Below are 10,670 nucleotides of genomic sequence, written 5' to 3'. Positions count from 1 at the left end.
CAATTTTTTATTTTTTATTTTTTTTAAATAACAACTGCTATAAAAAAAATTTCATCCTTTTTATAAGGTAAGATATCATTTACGTTCATTAATTTTTTAATACTTATTTTTAAATAAATAGAATAATCATAAATATTTATATAAATGATAATACAAAATGGTGATAAAAAATTAGTGATGTATATTACATTTTTCTTTGTCAATTTTCAGCTTCCCTTTAGCTCATATCATGACGAAGAAGAAAGTTCTTCATATGACACCTGATATGATATACTGGACCTCTCAAATACATGTCAGATCAATAGGTCACTCAAATACTGATTATACAAAATACCTCATCGTATGAGAAAAAAAGACATTGAAATTGGAAAGAAATAACATTCGGGATACTTGTTAGAAGACAAACAATGCTTTAAGAAAAAATGTATACACTACCAAGTACTAAATAAAGAGAAGAAATTGGACTCAACAAAATAATAAGACCCACCTCTTTTCTTAGTTGGGTACATGGTTTTGTGCACCAATTCGGTGTAGAGCTTTCATGCTTCAATGATGGGAGTGAATGTGAATGGTGCATGGTTGTTACTAGTTGTGTTGTGGCAGACAATGAATCACAGCCGTCAATTAGGTATTGTACCTAAAGAACAAGGTGGGCCTGAAAGAGGTCCATGTGATGGGGTAGATAGAGGGTCGAGAGCAACAGATCTGTTGGATCAACAATATGCTACTTTTGACAAGTTCTTATCACGTGGTTTAGGGCCCTTTATATGCACAATCTGAGGCCTAACCTTTACACCACTTACATCACTTTAAAATGGTTATATGGAAGGAAAGAAAAAAAAAAAAAAGCTTTGCGGTGAGATAAATTACTTTTTTTAAGATGATATTTGTCGCTACTCACTGACTTTGTTAATAGGTTTGTAGCAAATATCTCCAAAATACAACAAAGCCTAAAATTCTACTGATAGTAATACTAGAGAATTTTTAGAATCACTCTATGAAAAAATCAAAACCGAAATATAAACAGAAAAGGGGAGAGAATGAGATGTGAGAAAGAATAAGAGGTGATTGAAATTCACAAGAGAATCTTATTCTTTTTTACACTAAGGTGTTATTTGATTAAAATAGTCAATAAAAACAAATATATATATATATATATTCAATAAAATAACATGTCATATCGTACATATCAATTATTGATTTTTTCTTTGACAACCATGTATTTAACTACAAAAAAAAAAATAAAAAATACAAATACAAATAATCTCAAATACAACTTTTTTCATCTTATAAAATAGTAAAAAAAAAAAAAATACTAAAATAGCCAAATTTTCAAGCAGGCACTAAATTACTATTATTTGTTAACAAACACACTTATAGTTAATAGTTATGTTTTTAGCAGACATGTCTTGTTTTTTTCACTCTCTCTTTTCTTTTCTTTTTCTTTTCTTTTCTTTTTTTCTTTTTTTTTTTTTTTTTTTTGGGTCTTTTTCTTGTGCTCAAAACACTTGCTAGCAAGATACTTGCGTGTGTATATATATAAAAAAACATATATGTATATCTATGGACCTATGTATACACATGTACTATGCTCGTATGACTCTTTTTGTTTCCAAAGATTTCAATGTTAACAACACCATGATATATGTCATCTTGTGTCAAAATAGAATAAGATACCTTGAATCAACAGTGAAAATTACAAAAATATTATATTTACATATCTATATATATATATATATATATTACCGTTGACATAAATTTGAAAGTCTTTATGACATTGGAAATTAAATGATATAAGAGTAAAATTCAAACTCAAACATCACACCGTGTTAAATTACAAAAGGATTATAAGGCTTATGTTAGTATTTGTATGTATAATATACACAAATGCATTGAAGTGTACAATATTTATTAGAGAGATAAGAGAGGAAAACAGAGGAGACATTGGTGCGTGTTGGGGGCAGAGTTACTAAAAGGGAACACCGGTAGGACGGATAGAAAAGCATGGAAGCTTTTTTTGAGGAAGCTTCTGTGCTTGCAAAGTTGCACTTTCTGTTGTCCAAGACCAAACAATGCCAATTTCCATTCTATTCGTCCTGCAGATTATTTTACAAGGCTGTGAAGCATGGGAAAATTATAGGCTATTTCCAAAATGCCACGTGTTCGTACTCTTAATCAATCATAATTTTATTCTATACTCTCATATTCTTCAATCACCCAACACAATACCTCTCATATCCACCTTCTCCACCATTCACAATACTAAAGAATACTTATGTGTCTATATTTCAAAATTAATAAATAATTACCCGTGAAGCATGTTGTTCCAATCAAGCTGTGAATGAAATATTTCAACACAAATAAGTAGTTTGCTACAGAACTCAAAAAGATTACAGTGTTGTCACATTCTTGTGGGCCGACCATAATTCAATTCGTTTAAAAACTTAATTGTTTTTTAATATGTATAGATCATCTCTGGGAAAAAACAAAACAGACTAGTCATTTGATTAGCTGCAAATTAAACACACAAAACATAATGCAACAAAATGCCACTACCTACTACTATATATTTCATTATCTACCATTGCCCTCTGGTCTTCAGTAACTGGAAAACAATCACAAACCCTTTCCAAGAATTGAAGTGAATCATTCATGTTCCATAATTTGCTACATATTCACAGAAGAACTTGTACGGTGAAGAAAGAATCAGGGATTTTCATTAGCCATTGTCATGTGCCTTCTGAGTCAGCTGATATCTACAAAATAATCATAGGGCCTTTCAAGAGTTTCATTTCTTATATTTTTTTTAATTTTTTACAGACCTATAGGCTTCTTTGTCATTCATCACATCATCACTGAACTTCAGCTTTACAAACTTCATACTCGCCTGTGATTCCACATCAGTAGTACCCTGAACGAGGTGGGACATATCCTCCAGGAGGTGGCATATCAACAGGAAGATTTCCATATGGAGGCCTTGGGACTGGACTTCCATAAGGTGAACCTGAAAAACACATATAGCAATTCCCCCAATAACTTCAAGTTATATGTATAACCAACAAAGCAGAACATAATATAGTCAGATAGGGAAAATGAAAATTCGTACTTGCGTATCATTCTTGGGAAAACAATTATCATTCATAAACCTGATATTTAAATGTCAGTTTTGGCTAAACAATCTATGCATCAAGATTCTTTTATACTTCCATGTTTGTTCTATACAAGCAGGGAACAAAGCAAAAAGAGTGTCCTACACAAAACCAGATTAGAAAACATAAAGAACAGGTGTCATGGACACAAATAATGAGTTACAACACATACCATATGTGGTGAAAGGACTGGGCTGAAATGTCGATTGTCTTGAAGCTTGCAGATCAACGTGGGAACCTGCTGGCCCTGGGAAACCAGTATGTTCACCGTAAGTGCTGTAAGGCATTGAATAGGGTTCAAACACGCCACTCTGGTAAGGGCCAGTTGCACCACCAGACATGAAATTCATGCTTTCAACATTTGGATGGCTGTAGGGTCCACCCACACTATAAGTTCGGTGAGGGTCAGTAGCACAACCAGGATTGACAATTCTGCTTTCAATGTCATTTCTCCTTGAGTGATCAAACCCACCACCATAACTCCCATATGGATCATTCAGCACAGGGGGAGTTTGCTTGCCTTGATGAGCTACAGGAAATGAATCCATTCTTCCAGGATTTGCAGAGTTCACCTGTAACATTCAACTCATCATCTTCCAACTGCTAAAAACTAAAAATTAATCGGCATAAGTGAAAACAAGAATCAAAGCAGTTATTCTTTTTCAAACCAATCATACTACTACTAATAGAAAATATTGAATGAAAATACTTGATCATTTAAATCAATGAAGTTGCAGCAGAAGACTTACTGAACATCTCCAAGTAGCAAAGCATTATCCATGAGAAGTTAAGATTAACTTTAGCTTGAACCAGACTTGATTACAAATTCACAAATGTAGGAAATGGACAATTTTCACTTACTTGACTAGGCATTTGGTAATGATAATTCAATTGAGGCTGAGGTGGATAAGAACTTTCCCAGTGTCCGCTGCCGACTGAGCCACAAGGGAAATATCCTAAGAAATATATCAGTAATATAAATTAGTAGATGCCAGTTGTAAATTCTATACTCATAATGGGGCTTACAGAAGGGAGACCAAAGAAAAAACAAACAAACAGACAAAAACCTGAAACAGTTTCTTGATTTTGCACTTGAGAGCTGTTATATGACTGGAGAGAACTTTCTTGAGAATAAGGTGAAACACTCTTTGGGTTCACATTTGCATTAGATGCTAGAGCACACTTCATCTCGTCCAAATATCTCTGTGACTCTCCTCTGCCAAGTTCAGTAAAGATGACCTAGCCATAGATCATAGCATTAGCCACATTTTCAACAAAAAGCATACAAAACAAGATTCCTGTTCTTGGAAATTACCTGATCAAAATACTCATCTGCTCTAGGCATGTCCTTGCTCATAGGCAAAGCATAATTGGCTGCCAAAGAAAAATTGCAGATCACATTCATAAGGTAACAAATTAGTTTGAGAACTAGGTTAAATTGGAGAAATAGAAGCCAAAACATCAGCAAGATACCTAACATTTCATTCACTGCATCAGCTGGAACCTCCTTTCCCATTTCTTTGAATCTTTTATCAGCACGAGACTTGAGCTCTTCTGGTTTTGGGAAAACCACGACAGCAATCTGAATTGGGTGCACAGTACCATATAGGTCAAAATATTAGACACAATAAAAAGCTTTACAAGAAATGGAACCTCCAGAATCAATCACCAGCATTTGATCTTCATCACGATCATAAAGAATGACATTATGAAGCTACCTTTTGATAGTCTGCAAATGGCTTCAGTTTACGTTTTCTCGCACTCTTGTACACATTTGTTTGATCAAGAATGTAATTACGCGGAGTCTTAGCAGCCCTTGTTAGTAGGGTATTAAATATCCCAGTTGCACGGTCCATCAGTCGATCAAATCTTTCACCATAATTACTCTTGCGCAGCAGTCCAGGCACCTATAAGAAGGTCAAACTTTTGTCAAGTAAATCAACAGTGGAGAACATCATTGTTTGACAAACCTGTTTCTGAAAAGCAGAAAAACAAGAATAAATCACCAAAAGCAAAGAAATAAAAAAACTGAAACCTTCATTTGGTCCAGAGCTAGGTTTGTTCCAAGCAAAATATATCTCTTTTCAGGGTGCTCCTTTACCCACTTCTCAGCCCAAGTAGACTTGCCAGAGGCAGGTAAACCCACCATCATCATCACTTCACAATCCCTTAGGTTGGGAAAAGTGGGTCCCATAATTGCATTTCCATCCATGAGAGCATAAGCCCAAGGTTTGTAGCCATCTTCAGGAACAAGTCCATCTTCAGGACTGAACTGCAACGCTACTACAACATTTTTCAATAAAACATGGGGAAAGAGTGCTGATTCCCACTGTAGCTTTCTAATAGGAGAATCCACTACTCCAAGCCCATTCGAACCAGCATCAAAATGCTTTGCAATACCCAACCACTTCCCATTTTTTGAGAAACTTATGAAAGCCCACGGCTTGTTTTCTAGATTAACGGCACAAACAATTGTATCACCAACCCCAAATTTTTCACCATAATCTGGGAACTTTCGTGCACTGGAAAATTTTCCAGTGCCTCCAAACCCAAAGCTGTGCTCAGTCTCCCCAAGGTTTCCAACATTATCATCACCTCTTGAGATGCCTAGGCGGCACACATGCTGCTGATCAACGGGCGTATCTTCCATATCAACTGGCTGAGCTGAAATGATTTTGCAACCAAAACAATACTTGCCCCCAGTAATTCCTACATTGGCACGAGCACCAGACCAGCAATACGCAAATCCCTTTTCATGAAGCGCAGAACCTTGCAGACCATTGCCTTCAATATTGAAATCTGGTGAAAGGATAATAATTTAAATTGATTATCAGTCATAAACAAAAATAATATTTCTATAAGTGTGGTTCATGTCAATACTAATGCTTGACTCAGAAATCAACACATCTCACAAATCACACTGTGGTTTCAAAGTTCTCCAAGGAGATAACCATCAGTCAAAGAAGTTATTGAAAAAGGTCACCAGTAAAATTAATGAAGCATTCACATACTATTTGAGGGGAAAGAGCATGCTCCCAACAATTAAAATTCAACATCATTAGGCAAATGGACTTGCTTGAACATTTCATAATGTGTGAGGAGACACATTTGAGAATGAAAAGGGTATTGTCCACTATACAGAGAAAAGCAGTGGGTTGCTAGTTGCTGCACATTTATGGAAAGATGATTATGCAACAGCAAATTATAGGCATTTTCTGCAGCATGCAAGTTCATTGAATAGGATGATATTTTTGCTCGTTAGTTGTCCAATTTGGTCCATATGGCCCTGATTTCAATTGTGTGTGTGTGTGTGTGTGTGTGTGTGTGTGAGAGAGAGAGAGAGAGAGAGAAGGCAATCATGTTAGGAATTGATACACTGATCCAATATGTTGGTTAGGTCGGTGAGACGCGAAACACAAACAAGAACAAAACAAGAAACGCAAAATAAGTACACACGAACACAAAGATTTACGTGGTTCACACCTATCCTAGGGCTACGTCCACCTACGTTACACGGACTCGGGTACGGATATCGGGTGCAGGTGCGTATCTAGGGGTCGGACACTTCAAAATTAAAAATTGAGGATATGTGAATATGGATCTAAATTTGGATACGGGTACGGGGATACGTTAAATAGTTATTTTTTAAATATATTTATTATATGAAGATGAGTTAAGATTTACTAAGGAATAACATATTTTGTTAAAAAATAAATAAGAAATAAAAAATAAATAAAAAACAAAAATTATTTTAAGCATAAAATAAATTATATTATATAGGATAAAAATAAATTATTTTTATTTTAGGCATAAAAATTATATTATTTATGATATACTATATTATATAATATAATATATTTTTTTGGTGAATGATATTATATAATATAAATTATATTAAAAGGAAGAGAGATAAAGAGAGAAGAGAAGACAATGATAGAAGACGAGAGAGAAAAGAATGCAGCAGAAGAAAGATACGAGGAGAGAGAGAGAGAGAGAGAGACCAAAGGGGAATTGAAGCCCTAGGGTCGTTTTATGGGTGGAATTGAACTTCGAGAAGTTGGGTTTCAGATCTCCTTCGATTCAATCGAGTTTGCAACTAGGGTTCGCGTTTCGATCTTGCTTTGCGACTCGACTTTCTTTGCAAAGGTGAGTTTCAGCCCCCCCTCCCCTCTCTCTCTCTCTCTCTCTCTCTCTCTCCATCTTTGAGTTTCAGCCGTATCCATTTGTATCTAGCCGTATCCCGCATCCATACCCGTGTCGTGTCGTGTCGTGTCGACCCGGGTACCTCCCAAAAACCAGAGAGTCCGTGTAACATAGACGTCCACAACTATCGAATCAAACCTAAAATTTAAGAATACGTGGACTCGGCAAAAAATGATTGTATTTTTATATATTTAATCCATTATGTGAGATAAAATGATGTTATATAAGGCATTTTACTCAATTTATAGCAATTATACAATAATAAATATATATAATGATAGTGTTATATCTATACTATCTATACTATATTATAATGTCAGAACCTTATTTGGTGTGAACTAATTGTTGAAGTTCAGTAATGGCATTTTTCTCCCGAAAACTCACACCATCTAATAACTAGCAACAGTTTTCCTAGGTTAACTGAAAGGTAAAAATAATTTCTTAATTCTGTTAATTTAAGAAGAAGCCACATCTGGCAGATACCTTCTTACGTTTCCAGCTGTCATTCCCAACATTCAACATCTAAAACAGATATGAGCCCCAGATTTTGGGTTTGCCTTTTGGTGAATGTCAGTCAAGTTTTCATATACCAACTCATTTGATGGTACTGTTTTCCAACACCTATCCTCAACCATAGGTATGGCATTTAAATCTGGACTTCCTTATATTTTGTCCTGTGTGTTTTCAATATTTTTATTTCAAGTTCTTTAAAAAGGAAATTTTATTTTCCTTCCCGATTTTGGAATTTATAGTTCTTTGTCTAAATTCAGGAATATTATTTGGTAGTCTTAGAACAAGTTCATGTGGTATCCCAATTTGATTTTTATTGATTAAAACATTAGAACTCAGCACTTTCGTGTTAGCTTTTAGAAGATAACAGGACAAGTGTTTATGTGAAGACCGGTGTGGAGTATTTAGCTCCAAGATCACCATAACATTTCCTAAATTCATAATGGAAACTGTTGTGACTGTTATGGTGGAAGAGCATCCTATGTAATCAAATCTTGACTTCCTTTCTTCTAGGTGACTCTTTTTTTAGCCTATTAAGAATTTTGTGATTTATGCATTTACAAGGTCATTTGTGAACCATTTATAATGGAGGATTCTCAGCGATTGAAGGACTTAGGTCATCATTAAGATAAAAATCAAGCAAAACCAAGTAAGTAAATAACTACAATACAATCTATGTCATTTGTGAACCATTATAACAGAAATTGGTATATATGTTTAATGTCCATGTAACATAGATTGTCAAAAACAACAACATAGAAGCAGAACAATCCACAGCATATTATGAACTATAACGCAGTTAGGGTTAATAATCAAAACTAAAGAATGCATTTAATAAAATTCTTGACACAAACAAAACTCTCAAGCCACTCAATCCACTAAACACAAGACACACAAACATATCAGCCTATATATATATATATATTTGTGAGAATCTCAGTATACAAATGCACAAGAAATGGCGAAGAAACAAGAGCGAAAATGGATTAATTGAAGAAGTTAGGGTTCGAAAATGCAAGAAATGAAATTCAAAGAACAAGAAAGGATTCAAGAAACCTAAATCGCAATCGGCAGGGTTGAGTAGCACTCGTTGATGGGGTTTGGGTGGGTCGGAGGACTCTGCTTCAACCAACTTTGCCTTCTTGGCTACAACAGGTTCGTCTGATGAGTCAGGTCTCGGTAATTCGCGTTTCGTCGACTCCATTCACGGATCTTTGCAGATTGAGAGAGAGAGAGAGGGTGATTGATCGTACGAGGGCTACGCTTTTATAGAAGAGGTAGAGTTTAGCGTAACCGACTTTGGGAAAGCATCAAAATATACCCGCCTTAATTCTATCTACAAGCATAGTTTGGGATGCGGATTGGTTTTTTTTTTTTTTTTTTTTTTTTTTTTTTTTTTTTTTTTTTTAGGCCTCATTTGGCATGTAATATTTTTAATTTAAAAATCAAAAAATTATTTAAAAAATCGAAAAATCTAGAACTTATATCAAAAAATTAAAGATTTTTTTTTCTCTGTACTTTTTACATATCTTTTTATAAAAAATCATTATAAACATACTAGTTTTTTATCTCATATTTTAGTTCAAAAATCAAAAAGTTATTAAAATAATCTGTTGTCAAACGAAGCCAAGTTTGAGGCTAAAAAATCTCGTTTGAGATAGGTTTTTTACTTTTATGAGAGAAAAAATGAAATGAAATGATTATGATTTAAATTTGATATTTTATTTTATTAGATTAAAAAACTAATTTTGTCTTTTTATGACTATTTTAATCAAAAGGAAAATGACTCAGAGCTCGAAACTGAGAGGCTCGAAACGGCTCGAATTTTTTTTTCCTTTTCAAGCAAAGGAGCTCTGCACAAACAGAGGGAAGAGGAGAGGAGAAAGAGGGAGAGAAGAGAGGAAGAAGAGAGGAGAAGAGAAAGAGGAGGAGGCAGCACCACCGCCGCCGATCGTCGCAGCACCACCTCCTCGCCAATCGTTGCAGTTGCAGCACCACCGCCTCGCCGATCACAGCTCGTCGCAGCACCACCGCCTCCGCCGCTCCTCCGCCACTGGTTGAGGCCCCCTCCTGTCCAGTTCTCCCTTCTCCCTTCTCCCTTCCCTTCTTCTTCTTCTTCTTCTTCTTCTCCTCCCCTCTTCTTCTTCTCCCCTCTTCGTTTCTGATTGAACCAAATTCGAGCCAAAGAATTCCGAGCTACGTAGCACTGCCGTAATAAAAAAGACTCAAAAACCTCATATGTCAAACGAAGACTAACTTAAAACTAACCTGTAGCAATTTGATAAGGCTTTGAGGCCTAAACATTGACATTTCAAGCTTCAGTCTCTCTAGAATCAGTTATCGGATGACAACATATATGGCTAGTAGAATGAATCTTTCAGGCCTGCGTGAACCATACCAAGTGTCCTTCTAGACCTGGACGAACTATACCGTGTTATTTAGGCTAAGTTTGGGAAGTCCCAAATAAGCCAAAAAGCCAAAAAGTTACTCAAAAAGTTAAAAAGTTAACACTATTCACCAAAAGTCAACAATTACGGCTACACAACTCCCAATTCAAATTTTCCTCTACAAACCAATTTTTACAATTTTTTATTACACATTTTTCCATAAAAAGTCAAAAAGTTAACCCAAACATCCATATTTTCAATCTCAATTTTTTAGTCCAAAAAGACAAAAAGTGCACTTATTTAGTCTTCCCAAACTTGGCCTTAGTATCACCTAAAGGTGACTTACAAAGTTTCGGCTCCTTAAGTCTGATTCTAGAGGGTACCCTCTACTATGTTTGGTAATCTATGATTAAAAAAAAGA

The 10,670-nt window shown here is 35.1% G+C and overlaps 1 protein-coding gene across 1 annotated transcript; it reads right to left on the bottom strand.

Moving 5' to 3' along the window:
- Positions 1 to 2,476: 2,476 nt before the first annotated feature.
- Positions 2,477 to 9,203, bottom strand: LOC114261601 (uncharacterized). The gene is made up of 9 exons (XM_028201883.2): positions 8,919 to 9,203; positions 5,185 to 5,948; positions 4,868 to 5,056; positions 4,623 to 4,731; positions 4,465 to 4,523; positions 4,217 to 4,388; positions 4,011 to 4,105; positions 3,322 to 3,721; positions 2,477 to 3,004 (listed from the first exon to the last, which is right to left on the bottom strand). Exons 1-9 carry the CDS (start codon positions 9,064 to 9,066, stop codon positions 2,901 to 2,903), a joined length of 2,040 nt encoding a protein of 679 aa, XP_028057684.2. The 5' UTR covers positions 9,067 to 9,203; the 3' UTR covers positions 2,477 to 2,900.
- Between the last annotated feature and the right edge of the window lie 1,467 nt (positions 9,204 to 10,670).

This window comes from Camellia sinensis, chromosome 9, assembly GCF_055761805.1.
Source record: "Camellia sinensis isolate YWXY chromosome 9, ASM5576180v1, whole genome shotgun sequence".
NCBI classification, from domain to species: domain Eukaryota; kingdom Viridiplantae; phylum Streptophyta; class Magnoliopsida; order Ericales; family Theaceae; genus Camellia; species Camellia sinensis.
The sequence above is the reverse complement of the archived record's forward strand: the minus strand, read 5'-3'. Positions and strand labels throughout refer to the sequence as shown.

Bases quoted from the DNA above. Each gene is read 5' to 3' on its own strand.
- LOC114261601 (XM_028201883.2), bottom strand. From the start codon at position 9,066: ATGGAGTCGACGAAACGCGAATTACCGAGACCTGACTCATCAGACGAA. The intron at 4,524-4,622 runs GTATCTTGCTGA...TTTCTTTGGCAG, and splicing joins TGCAGTGAATGAAATGTTAG to CCAATTATGCTTTGCCTATG. The intron at 3,722-4,010 runs GTAAGTGAAAAT...TGAATGTTACAG, and splicing joins ATTACCAAATGCCTAGTCAA to GTGAACTCTGCAAATCCTGG.